Below are 14,225 nucleotides of genomic sequence, written 5' to 3'. Positions count from 1 at the left end.
ACAGAGCCTTGGTTGTACTCTGTGGTTATACCTTTACTGTTATATCTAACAAGATTTCCAGGATGTTTTTTTTCCATACTTGGATTCATACTTGGATTCCCATGGAATCCAACATGTGGGACAGATGTAAGCGAAGCCGAGAGCTTCCCTTGTATGCTGAGCTTATGCAGGGCTTGGTATGTTTTATTTTGGTATTGTGCAATTATCTTGTATTTTATTTTATCCATTTATTTTTCAATTTTTACCCCAAATTTTCTGACTGCATTCCAAATATTTCAGAGAATCGCGAGTTTTATGAGAATCTATGAGGTGTCAATAAAAACGACCAACTTGACTCAAGCATGATTTTTATGTATATCCATACTGATATGATGGATTTTTTTAAAAACTTTTCTCTGCTGGTAAATCTGTAAAGTCTGCAGCGTAACCTGCTTACATTCTGCTTGATGGAGCACACACAACTTAAAGATTCATTGGTTGTTTTTGTGTCTTCCCCAAATAAAGTGGGACCAGCTAATCTGGCCGTTTTAGACTTGTGTCTGTTTGTATAATAATGGTCAGAGTGCAGGAGAGTATGTGTAGGATTAAGGCAAATAGGTGTTTTTTTTTACAAATAGAGTACTTAACAATACTTGGAGGAGCCACTGAGATCCTTAACTGTTTGTGCCCTGTGTTATTGTCACTGCTTTCTTCTTAGATGAATATTTAAACACAGAATTGTTAAAATAAAGAATAATAATTTGACAGCAAAGGGTATCTTTGAGATCAAATTGTACAGTCATTCATCTAAAGTTCCAAAACATCCTGATAAGATACATCCCAAGGCTACAAGGGGTTCTCAATTTGCATCTTCCAAGCCTCTAACTGATCTTTTCTCTGTTTTAGAGAGAACCACAGTGAGATTGAGAGACGCCGGCGCAACAAAATGACCCAATACATCACTGAGCTATCGGACATGGTCCCCACCTGCAGTGCTTTAGCTCGAAAACCTGATAAGCTGACCATCCTGCGTATGGCTGTTTCCCATATGAAATCCATGAGGGGGACCGGCAACACATCTACTGATGGCGCCTATAAGCCTTCCTTTCTCACGGAGCAGGTACTGTACTGTCAGAGGAGCAAACCTCTAGCTGCTCACAGTAAAAAGATGGATGGCAGTGGAATTGAAACTGGCATAGAAAAAATATTTTTTTATTAATGTCTTTTTTTTGAGTTGTGAAATTTCATCACTACAAAATATTCAACAGTCAACTGTTAGTGGTATTATACAGAAGTGGGAATGTCTGGGAACAACAGGAAGGATGTGGTTGGCCAAATAAAATCACAGAATGGGGTCAGTGGATGCTGAAGTGGGTGGTGCACAGAGGTCCCCAACTTTCTACAGAGTTAATCATTACAGACCTCCAAACCTCACGTGGTCTTCAGATTAGCGTAGAGAAGAAGAGTGAGCTTTGCAGATTGGGTTTCCATGGCCAAGCAGCTGAAACCAAGCACTACATCACAAAGCGCAATGCAAAGTGTCGAATGCAGGAGTGTAAAACATGCTGCCAGTTGTCTCTAGAGCAGTGATGCGTATTCTCTGGAGTGATGAATCATCCTTCCCCGTCTGGCAATCAGATGGATGAGTTGCTGGGAGAACAGTACTTGTCTGACTACACTGTGCAAAGTGTAAAGTTTGGTGGAGAGGGGATCATGGTGTGGGGCTGTTTTTGTGTTCTAGTGAATGGAAATCATAATGCTTCAGGATAACAAGACATTTTGGACAATTTCATGCTCCCAAATTTGTAGGAACAGTTTGGGGATGGCCCCTTGCTGTTCCAACATTAGTGTGCACCTGTGCACAAAGCAAGATCCATAAAAATCCATAAAGACATGGATGAGCGAGTTTGGTGTGAAAGAACTTGACTGGCCAATGTCAGTGTCTGCCCTCACAAAAGTGCTTCTGGAAGAATGGTCAAAAATTCCCATAAACAGGCACTTAAACCTTGTGGAAAGCTGTTTTAGCTGCAAAGGATGGATTGACAGGATTAAGAATGGGATGTCACTCAAGTTCATATCTATGTTAAAGGAGATTGCTTTTGACAATATACTGTATGTCTTCTAGCGTGCAACAAAGACCACTTTTGTTAAAAGAGGTCTTTAAACTGCACTTCTTTAAATTGGTGACCATTGTGGCCAAAAATCTGCACGCTGTAAAATCTAATTCGTTCCCAGAACTAAAAAAAACAATTATGCAAACTCATTGCCTCAAAAAAACTAAGTAAAGATTACTTAAGATAACTAAGTTGGGCAATGTACTCATTCGGAGTACACAGTAATAAGAATAACTTGATTTCTCTGAGTGTGCAGTTGTTTACCCACTGACAAACATTTCAAGTTCTACTAAATTAAAAAACAATTTGTGGCTACTTACTGTTTTTAATTTTGCTTACACACAAAGTAAATGCAACAAAATCACACAATGTTTCATCATCCTTGAACTAACAACACTTAATATAAACAAATATGATTCAGCCCACTTTCATTTTCAAATGCATTATTATGCCATTACCAAAAAATACTGTAAATTTGATATAAACAACTGCCATCCATCCATTTTCTTCCACTTATCTGCGGCTGAGTCGTGGAGGCTACCAGCCAAAGCAGAGAACCCCACACTACCTCCTCCCTGGCCACTTAATCCAGTTTATCCAGGGGAACTCCAGCATGTGTCCTGGTCCTTGGACATGCCTGCAACACCTCACCCAGGAGGCATCCTTGTCAGATGCCCCGAACCATCTCAACTGACTCATTTCGATGTGGATAAGTAGCAGCTGCATACTGATGCAGAGTGGGCACTCCACCCTTTTCTGGCTGAGGACCATGGCCACAGATTTGGAGGTGGTGATTCCGGTGAGGGCTGGAGGCAACCACCTGATGCTTAACCTAGCTTAACCTGACAGGACATCTCTACAGCTTCATGGCAATTACTATCACAAGAGGCACCAACCGCCTTGCAGTCACAGCTCCTTGCAGCAGCTTCAAGATTCATAAATCTTGCAAACCACAAACATGTTGAGAGGACAAGAGATAACAATAGGGAGCTGTCGGAATTCCCTATTACTTTCAAGAGTTTAAGACTAGACTAACCAACCTGTGCACTGCCTGAATTGACTACAAGAAAGGCAATGACTCAGTGCCTCACGCATGGATCCTGGAATGCCTAAAACTATACAAGACCAAAAGGACACTAAGAGCCTTCATTAGAAATTCAATGGGAATGTGGCCAACAACACCAGAGGACAAAAGTCGGCATGAAGTGTGGGATTTACCAAGGAGATGCTCTCTCTGTGTGCAAAGGCCTGAACCCCCCTCAGCCAAATGATCAACAAGATTGCTCCACTCGATATCCCTGTAGCACATAAGAGCAGGGTGCTAGATTCTAGCAGGCAGGGCATACATAGAACGCCATAACCAAGTGTTATGAAACATCAGCACTGAGTATGGCCTGGAAGTCCTGAGGTCAAAATGGGATACACCCTTTAGGGTGGTTGAGGATGACCAAGTTAAGATCCTGTGGGACCTCCAGATACAGGTAAACAAACTGGTGATGGCTAACCAGATGAGAGTTAGAGGAAGATGGCTGTAATGATAAATACACCTATATTAAGAGATGGCAACATCAGGAAGAAGAAACGCAAGAAGCGTGAGAGTTTCCAAGTGCAAGCTAGAAACGAGCAGCTCCTTCATGCTGTTTCTGACTTTAATATTGTATCTATTGACAGTCATCCCCTTGCTGCTGTTCTCCCTGCCTCCGGCCATATATGCAGATGGAGCAGCAGCACAGAGCCATGCTACCAGATCTCAATGACTATAGCTTAAAGTAACAGTCTTCTTTTAAGTAGCATTGTGACTGAAAACATATTTCTTCAACATTACCAGAGTTGTAATTATTTTAAGTTAATCAAGAGTTTCCATCTTCTTATAAACATTTATATCTACTTAAATGTACATTTGCTTTATTAACATTTACTTTTACTTACTACATCTTAATTTGAGTTGAACACATTTTCACGGTGTATTTGTTGAAATTTGCTTGATTTGTGTTTGTCTATTTGGTTGTGCTTCTTGGTTTATAAACCTTTCTTTCCCTGTAGGAACTAAAGCACCTGATCTTGGAGGCGGCGGATGGCTTCCTGTTTGTGGTTGCTGCAGAGACGGGTCGGGTCATCTATGTATCGGACTCAGTGACACCAGTGCTGAACCATCCCCAGTCTGAGTGGTTTGGCAGCACTCTGTACGAGCAGGTCCACCCTGATGATGTGGACAAATTGAGGGAACAGCTCAGCACTTCAGAAAACTCCATGACAGGTAGAGAAAGGATCGTCACAAATAATTCTTTCAGCTTGACGTGTTGTACTTTTGATCATTATTGTTTTGTAAAATGATTTGAGCAGCAGAGCGTCTTTATAACCACCTGTTACACATACACACCACCTGTCAGGCTGCACTACGCTTACCTTTTAAAATAAGTAACACTCTGATATTCATCACACAGTTTGAAGGGTTAGCTCTTATTCTAAAAAGATTTGTTGATGTGTACTTCATAGACTGGATTCATCATAACACAGTACGACAGAAGTGGTTGATCTGGCCAGCTGATCATCTCAACCTAGCGGCATAAGGCTTGAGTCACAAACATTTGGGTTTCCCTCTCATTTTGTTCTGACATTTTTGACTAAAATTGGTGATTCGTACCACCATTTAAGCTTCAGGTCCAATTGAAACCGTCCTACAGTCAGCTAAGTTTTGGTTTAGATGGTGCTGACATTTATTTGTGAAGCTCCACAGTTTGGAGTCACTGTCACCCAGGGAGATCGCAGGTGGGTCCTTGCTATTTGGAAGATGAGCAGCTTTCTTCAGTCCTTTCACTACCGCTAATTTGCCACCTTGCAGAACTGAGTGTCATTATTGTAACATTAGACACAGAGGAAGCATCAAAATGGGGAGAAAAGGAGAAGTCTTTTAAGATTAGGGTGAAATATTTATCAAAGGCTTTTTAATTTTGCATTTAGAAATGGAACTCTGATGAAACTATTATTAAGATTTAGGTCTGGTTTAAATCTGGTATACGTAGGTATTTTATTGTGTAAGTATTGTTGTAATCTGATGTTAATCTTTATTATATTTTGTGTTACATTATAATTCTAGCTGCATACATATGATGTATTTAAAGCTGAAAGACTGACAGTAACATTTGAAATCTAAAAACCTCTGCAATACTTGGATTGCTCACTCGAGGGCAGCATTGTTTTCTTAAACCTCCTTCTGCAGACTGTAGTCTGGATCACCACAAAGTGTGCCTGTTGGTCTGTGCATTGACTCCAGAGCGCCTCTGAACACTAAGCACCCAGCAGTACTGTGTAATCCACCTAACCCAGTAATCCCCGTGTCGAGCTTTGGCAGATGAAAACACACCAGAATGCACGCGTACACGAGCGCACACGCGCACAGCCTTTGAAGTCACTGGGTTAAGTTTAATTCAGAGGAACTCCTCTTCTTCTCCTCCTCGTTGTGTGCGTGGCTGCATGGTTTTCCAGTTTGTTGATGTGGAAGGACTGAACAATATCAGTCAGCTCCCAGTAGACCAAAACAGTGACTCTTCCAAATAAGTTGCTGACGTCTATAGCTCATTGCAGAAAGAATGAGTAATCCATTGATTATTTTTGGTGAGAAGGACGTAGTACAGTTCACATCTTTTTATTTTTTTTATTTTTTTTTTTTTATTATGGCACACAAAAATATTAATGCTATTTTTCTATTCATATTTTATGACAGATGTTTAGCCCAGTACACTTTGTGGAAGTCCCCAGAACCACATACTAGTCATTTTTAATGAGGATATGTCCTTTAACTAGTACTTGCCAGTATTTCTAACATACAAATACAATACATTTGTCTCTGAGTGATGCTGAAATACAACAAATACTCTATGCATTTGTTGCTTCTAGACTCATCTGTTGTAATTCCTTATCCCATTATTCTAAAAGCTCCCTGAAAATCTTTCAGTTGACCCATAACGCAGACATCCTAGAGGATGTCAGAAGGATAAAGCGCTCACACGCTCATATTATCACAATAGAGCACGTTACTCTTAGAGTTCAGTCTGACTTGTTTTTCCTTACTAGAGTTTTTAAAAGTAAAATAGAAGGCAGAGCCTTCGGCTGTCAGGCTTGTGGAAACAGCTCCCAGCTTGGATTCAAGAGACGAGTACAGTCTTTGGTTTTATGATTATCAAAATGCTGTTGGCAGCGTGGTGTTCGAAGGGTAGCACTGTTGCTTCACAGGAAGAAGCTCCTGGGGCGTTTGTGTGTGGAGTTTGCAGACATGGGGCGAACATGCATGGCAGAGAATTAGGTTACTTGGTGGTTCTAAACTGACTGTAGGTGTGAATGTGAGTGATGGTCTGCCTCTCCCTGTGATGGACTGTCTTTGGTGTACCCTGCCTCTCACCCGGTAACATCTGGCCCAGGGATCAAAGCAAACTTCCTGCACTCCTTCCTGAACTACAACTGCACCTGTAGTTTTTAGTTTGTCCTGTTTGTTGTATGTGGTGCTGCTCACAGGGGATCCGCTGGTTATTTGTGTATCTAATATAATACCTTAGAGTATAAAGCAGTTTGAAGGTGTGTTGTACCTTATGATAGCTGAATCTCTGGTCTGGTCCTTAACCTAGACGTTGTTGGGTTCTTTTGTGATGAGTTAGTTGGTCCACATTTACTATGGTGCTTAACCTTCTTTCCTCTGTATGGATCATTAAGTTTGTGTGTGAAGTAAAAAATCTAATATCACAATATGTTTTGGCTATATCACGATAAACGATATATATCACAATATGTTTACATAATCTCCAAAAACTATTGTTATTTTCAACCACTTACTGCCTAAAATTGCACTGCTATACTCATTCAAACTGACCCTTCATTATTTTTTTCTACTTTGAATAAACAAAAAAAATCTGAATGAATTGAAATGTGTTTTTTTTAACCATCAGCGGCACTCAGAGATTTTTCACAAGTGACTTTCTGTGGTCAACACTTTTAAGAAACAAAAAATCATAGCACCAAAAAAGTACGTCAAGCAAGAATTCATGAGACAAAATTAAAACCGAAATAAAAAAGGCACTCTTTTGTGTTTATAACATATAAAAATTGTGAAATAAAAAATGATCTTTTTCTTTGTGTAACCCACTAACCTGTTACTGTGAGAGGTTTGTCCAATGTTTCTTTAAACTACCGTAACTCTTGAACAGCTTGCGTAATCTTAAAAATTTCAACATAATTAATGATGCATTTGTTGCATGTGGAAGAGGGGGAAAAAAAACTCGACGTGAATTTTTTCCCCTCAAGCACTTTATACTTGATGGTTACGATAAAGCCGTCATATGTGGGGAAAAACTCACGATACATTGAGTATATTAAATATATAACGCCCACCCCTAGTGTGAATATCCAGTCAGCTTCATGGTTTCTGGATACTAAAAGTACTGAACTCACTGCATTTCTGAGAGGTCAGTGAAGTTGCTTTTTTCTGGCAGTCTCAGTAATCAGCTGTCTTTTCAAGCCTTCAATTCGAATGTCTCTCTTTTCATCCCCGTCTCAGTGCTAGTGAAGAGAATTGGTTGAGGGATTTAATGTGCACTTAGATCACACAAGTGGTTTGATGTCAGTCACAGGACGATTAATTAGGCTTTTTACTGTAGCTTTATTAAAACACTGTGTCATTCTAGATACAACACAGACTGATTGGATATTGCTAAAATGGCAGTATTGATGTTGATAAAACAAACATTTTACTCTGAATATATTCTGATCTCAAGCTCCTGCATGGATCTACTCCCCAGAAATTGACCGAATGTCATTTGTTTGGTTCATTAGCACAGAGGAAATCAGTAAACAGATGTTCTTTTGAATGTGATAAAGGATGAGCCAGTACTCACTGCTGCTATCAAAGCAAAAGTACACAAGTACACCTTAGCTTCACTGTGTTCGTACTTCAAGTGGAGCCATCACAAGTGATGTCACTTGGTGTTTCGCTCGCTTTGTGGTAGAGTATCACTTCCTGTTCCTGCTCAAACACAGTGGTGTTTCTGAGTAGCTTTTCTGCTTAGCAATTTAATTGAAATCTTTTGAAACATCCCTTTTTCATAGTATAATCTTAACGTGCTTCATCTGATTCTGTTCTCAGACATGTGAAGCTAGAGACACCGGCAACCATAGTCAGTTGTCTTCCAGGGGCCAGAGCAGGCGACATTGAAGGAAATTTAAAACTGCTGGCTAAGGGTAAACGTAAATACAGTAAGATCATAATTCACGTCGGCAGTAATGACACCCGGTTACGCCATTCGGAGGTCACTAAAATCAATATTGAATCGGTGTGTAACTTTGCCAAAACAATGTCGGACTCTGTAGTTTTCTCTGGTCCCCTCCCCAATCAGACCAGGAGTGACATGTTTAGCCGCATGTTCTCCTTAAATTGCTGGCTGTCTGAGTGGTGTCCCAGAAACGATGTGGGCTTCATAGATAATTGGCAAACCTTCTGGAGGAAACCTGGTCTTGTTAGGAGAGACGGCATCCATCCCACTTTGGATGGAGCAGCTCTCATTTCTAGAAATATGGACCAATTTATTAAACCCCCCAAAATATGACTATCCAGAGTTGGGACCAGGAAGCAGAGTTGCAGTCTTACACGCCTCTCTGCAGCTTCTCTCCTCCTGCTACCCCCCCAAAAACCCATCTCCATTGAGACTGTGTCAGCTCCCAAAAAGACAAAAAACAAACCAAAAATCAGCAATAAAAAACTTAAACATAAAAAATCAAAAAGAAAGAACAATACAGAATCCACATCTGAACCAAAGAGTAAAACAGTGAAATGTGGATTATTAAATATTAGGTCTCTCTCCTCCAAGTCTCTGTTAGTACATGACTTAATAATTGATCAACAAATCGATTTACTCTGCCTTACAGAAACCTGGTTGCAGCAGGATGATTATGTTAGTTTAAATGAATCAACACCCCCGAGTCATTCTAACTACCAGAAACCTCGAAGCACAGGCCGAGGGGGCGGTGTGGCAGCAATTTTTCACACCAGTCTATTAATTAACGAAAGACCAAGACAGACTTTTAATTCATTTGAAAGCCTGATGCTTAGCCTTGTCCAACCCAGCTGTAAAACAGAAACCAGTCTTACTTGTTATCATTTACCGTCCACCTGGGCCTTACACAGAGTTTCTCTCTGATTTCTCAGACTTTTTATCTGATTTAGTGCTCAGCTCAGATAAAATAATTATTGTGGGTGATTTTAACATCCATGTAGATGCTAAAAATGACAGCCTCAAAATTGCATTTAATCTGTTATTGGACTCAATTGGCTTCTCTCAAAATGTAAAAGAACCCACCCACCACTTTAATCACACTCTAGATCTTGTTTTAACATATGGCATAGAAACTGAACATTTAACAGTGTTTCCTGAAAACCCTCTGCTGTCTGATCATTTCCTGATAACATTTACATTTACAATAATTGATTACACAGCAGTGGAGAGTAGACTTTATCAAAGTAGATGTCTTTCTGAAAGCGCTGTAACTAAGTTTAAGAATAAAATCCACCCACTGTTATCATCTTCAATGGCCTGTACCAACATAGAGCAGGGCAGCTATCTGAACGCTACTCCAACAGAGGTCGATTATCTTGTTAATAATTTTACCTCCTCACTACGTACGACTCTGGATACTGTAGCTCCAGTGAAAACTAAGGCCTCAAATCCGAAGTCCCTGACTCCGTGGTATAATTCTCAAACACGTAGCCTAAAGCAGATAACTCGTAAGCTGGAGAGGAAATGGCGTGTCACAAATTTAGAGGATCATCATTTAGCCTGGAGAAATAGTTTGCTGCTTTATAAGAAAGCCCTCCGCAAAGCCAGAACATCTTACTATTCATCACTGATTGAAGAAAATAAGAACAACCCCAGGTTTCTCTTCAGCACTGTAGCCAGGCTGACAAAGAGTCAGAGCTCTACTGAGCCAACCATCCCTTTAACGTTAACTAGTAATGACTTCATGAACTTCTTCAGAAATAAAATTTTTATCATTAGAGAAAAAATTACCAATAATCATCCCACAGATGTAATATTATCTACAGCTACTTTTAGTACCATTGATGTTAAGTTAGACTCTTTTTCTCCAATTGATCTTTCTGAGTTAACTTCAATAATTAATTCCTCCAAACCATCAACGTGTCTTTTAGACCCCATTCCTACAAAACTGCTTAAAGAAGTCCTGCCATTAATTAATTCTTCAATCTTAAATATAATCAACCTATCTCTAATAATTGGCTATGTACCACAGGCCTTCAAGCTGGCTGTAGTTAAACCCTTACTTAAAAAGCAATCTCTAGACCCAGCTGTCTTAGCTAATTATAGGCCAATCTCCAACCTTCCTTTCATATCAAAAATCCTTGAAAGAGTAGTTGTCAAACAGCTAACAGATCATCTGCAGAGGAATGGCTTATTTGAAGAGTTTCAGTCAGGTTTCAGAGCTCATCACAGCACAGAAACAGCTTTAGTGAAGGTTACAAATGATCTTCTTATGGCATCTGACAGTGGACTCATCTCTGTGCTTGTCCTGCTAGACCTTAGTGCAGCGTTCGATACTGTTGATCATAATATCCTATTAGAGCGATTAGAGCACGCTGTAGGTATTACAGGTACTGCGCTGCAGTGGTTTGTATCATATCTATCTAATAGACTCCAATTTGTTCAAGTAAATGGAGAGTCCTCTTCACACACTAAGGTCTATTATGGTGTTCCTCAGGGTTCAGTGCTAGGACCAATTCTATTTACATTATACATGCTTCCCCTAGGCAGCATCATTAGAAGACATAGCATAAATTTTCACTGCTATGCAGATGATACGCAGCTCTATCTATCCATGAAGCCAGGTAACACACACCAATTAGTTAAACTGCAGGAATGTCTTAAAGACATAAAGACCTGGATGGCTGCTAACTTTCTGCTTCTTAATTCAGATAAAACTGAGGTTATTGTACTCGGCCCTGAAAATCTTAGAAATATGGTATCTAACCAGATTCTTACTCTGGATGGCATTACCTTGGCCTCCAGTAATGCTGTGATGAACCTTGGAGTCATTTTTGACCAGGACATGTCCTTCAACGTACATATTAAACAAATATGTAAGACTGCTTTCTTCCATTTGCGCAACATCTCTAAAATTAGAAATATCCTGTCTCAGAGTGATGCTGAAAAACTAGTTCATGCCTTCATTACTTCCAGGCTGGACTACTGTAATTCTTTATTATCAGGATGTCCTAAAAACTCGCTGAAAAGTCTTCAGCTAATCCAAAATGCTGCAGCAAGAGTACTGACAGGGACTAGGAAGAGAGAGCATATTTCTCCTGTTTTGGCTTCCCTTCATTGGCTTCCTGTTAAATCCAGAATTGAATTCAAAATCCTGCTCCTCACTTACAAGGTCTTAAATAATCAGGCCCCATCTTATCTTAATGACCTTGTAGTACCATATCACCCTATTAGAGCACTTCGCTCTCGCTCTGCAGGCCTACTTGTTGTCCCTAGAGTATTTAAAAGTGGAATGGGAGGGAGAGCCTTCAGTTTTCAGGCCCCTCTTCTGTGGAACCAGCTTCCAGTTTGGATTCGGGAGACAGACACTATCTCTACTTTCAAGATTAGGCTTAAAACTTTCCTTTTTGCTAAAGCATATAGTTAGGGCTGGACCAGGTGACCCTGAATCCTCCCTTAGTTATGCTGCAATAGACGTAGGCTGCCGGGGATTCCCATGATGCATCGAGTTTTTTCTTTCCAGTCACCTTCTCACTCACTATGTGTTAATAGACCTCTCTGCATTGAATCATATCTGTTATTAATCTCTGTCTCTCTTCCACAGCATGTCTTTATCCTGTTTTCCTTCTTTCACCCCAACCGGTCGCAGCAGATGGCCCCGCCCCTCCCTGAGCCTGGTTCTGCCGGAGATTTCTTCCTGTTAAAAGGGAGTTTTTCCTTCCCACTGTCGCCAAAGTGCTTGCTCATAGGGGGTCATATGATATGATTGTTGGGTTTTTCTCTGTATTTAATATTGTGCTATCTACTGTACAATATAAAGCACCTTGAGGCGACTTTTGTTGTGATTTGGCGCTATATAAATAAAATTGAATTGAATTGAATTGAATCACTTACAATCTAAAGTTCTCTCCAATAGAGACAGATCTGCCTGCTGCCACTCATAAAACTACATGTCCACTTGATCCATTTTTCTGTCATGAAGCACTGTGTGGCATTCAGGATTAGCACCCAGATGCTTCCAAACAGCTTTAAAGCTGATTTCAAAATAAAAAACAAAGCAGTGCTGGACCGAACGTAAAAGACCAAAAAACACAAAACACTGGGCAAAAGACCCAGGACCATGGCAGTGTTGTTGCAGACTACATGTGTAATATTATTATTAAAGATATTGTTTGTGTGTTAACAGGGCGAATTCTGGACCTGAAGACAGGAACGGTGAAGAAGGAAGGACAACAATCCTCCATGAGAATGTGCATGGGCTCCCGACGCTCGTTCATATGCCGAATGAGGTGTGTGTGACCAAGTTGTTTTCTGGGGAGGGGGGATTTTGATTTTGTGCCTTTCGCGCACCCAAAAGTCAAGAGTGCTGTGGGCTACCTAAAAACCAAAAATTCCAATGGGCCCACCCAAATATACATACTTAGTAATTTCAAAGTAAATTTCAGCTACTACCTTTGTGGCCCTCCAGAAGTGCCCCAGCCCACACTTTGGAAATGACTGCACTATAGAAGAGTGCATTGAACTCAAAGTTATATTACACAGCACATAAGACAAAGACGGACAACCATTCAAAATGATATTATAGTAACGAATGGGTTAAGCTTCATATGCACTTTTATGGAGTAGATCGTGGAATGTTTAGCTTGGACGTTAGTGTGATCATAAATTTTTATTTTACTAGTTCCTCTGGGTTTAATTTCAGATGAGTTTTATTTGTCAGATTGTTTAAATATATAATGTAAATGTGATCCATGGAAATGTCATTTTTCAAGTGATTACTTTTTAGTAATCACTGCATCAGTCATTTATTTGGGTAATGTTAAAGTGTTTGGGGAAAGCAGTGTAGTCTGATGTAAGGCCAAATCTGCTCTTTGATTGCTTTCAACTTGAGCTTGCATGTCAGCGGACTGAAATCTGTTGAAATGCAAGCAAGCGCAGATGAAATGGGTTACAGTGATTGTTAGCAGCGTTTGATGTATTGTAACAGGAAGGGAGCGTCTTTGTTTTTTCTACTTTGTTGTTTTAGTCTTTGCTGCGTTGCCCCTGGATCCCTTTAAAAATAGGTCATCTTAGACCTATAGGGCAGTGGTGAGACCAAGATTGAGACTTAAGTTCAGTGTAATATCTATTGAGATGGTGTGGTTGCTGACGAAAGGAAATAGAAGTCTGGTTATAATGATGTTTCTCTATGCCTCCCTCTAATCACTGCAGCGTTAGTCCAGACAATAGCAATAGCAGCCTGTTAAGTGCAGAGTACAGTCACTTATCCTGCAACCACAACAGCCTCCCTACTGTGTTAGGAGCTATAAAAAGGTAACACTGACAATGACATCTAATTTAAACAGGGACAGTTAATGGATATGTATATACCAGAAATATAAGATGTAAATCTAGCTCCAGAGCAGATCACATAAACGTCACATCAGAAAGAAGTTAAGTGGTCACAGAAATGGTTGAGGATCTGTCATTGTTTTGAGATTTTTACATCAATGTGGGCAGAGTAGAGCACTGCTTTATTACCACTGGTAAGCTATTTACTGACAGCACAGTTTGTCTATGAGACACCTTAAAGGAGGTGCAGTCCATGTAAAACTATGTGAATAAAACAGTGATATTTTCTTTTAATGGTCAAACCTCAAAAATGTGTATTTTTTCAGATAGGAATGGCTTATCATCAATTATTTTTATGTTTTTTTTAATTCATTGAATGAATGATGTGTTGATTCAATTATGTTTTATTTACATAGTACCAAATCGCAACAAGAGTTGCCTCAAGGTACTTTATATTGAAAGGTAAAGACTACAATAATAATTCACAATCAAAATCATAGCTGTAGGAACAGCCTAGCTACACTGACCGTCAGTAATGGCC

General features: G+C 39.9%; 1 protein-coding gene across 4 annotated transcripts in view; it reads left to right on the top strand.

The window, feature by feature from the left end:
- The window catches only part of arnt2 (aryl-hydrocarbon receptor nuclear translocator 2), a 68,958-nt gene that overhangs the window by 13,773 nt on the left and 40,960 nt on the right, over window positions 1-14,225 (top strand). For all 4 annotated transcript variants that reach the window (XM_063470470.1, XM_063470485.1, XM_063470477.1 and 1 more), the window contains 3 exons: window positions 886-1,099; window positions 4,137-4,350; window positions 12,540-12,642. In XM_063470470.1, the coding sequence (XP_063326540.1) occupies window positions 886-1,099; window positions 4,137-4,350; window positions 12,540-12,642 (531 nt within the window). The remainder of the gene's footprint in view (window positions 1-885; window positions 1,100-4,136; window positions 4,351-12,539; window positions 12,643-14,225) is intronic.

The sequence above is a fragment of the Pelmatolapia mariae genome, linkage group LG1 (genome assembly GCF_036321145.2).
Source record: "Pelmatolapia mariae isolate MD_Pm_ZW linkage group LG1, Pm_UMD_F_2, whole genome shotgun sequence".
Lineage (NCBI taxonomy): Eukaryota > Metazoa > Chordata > Actinopteri > Cichliformes > Cichlidae > Pelmatolapia > Pelmatolapia mariae.
Note: the sequence above shows the minus strand (reverse complement) of the source record. Positions and strands in the feature narration are given on the sequence as shown.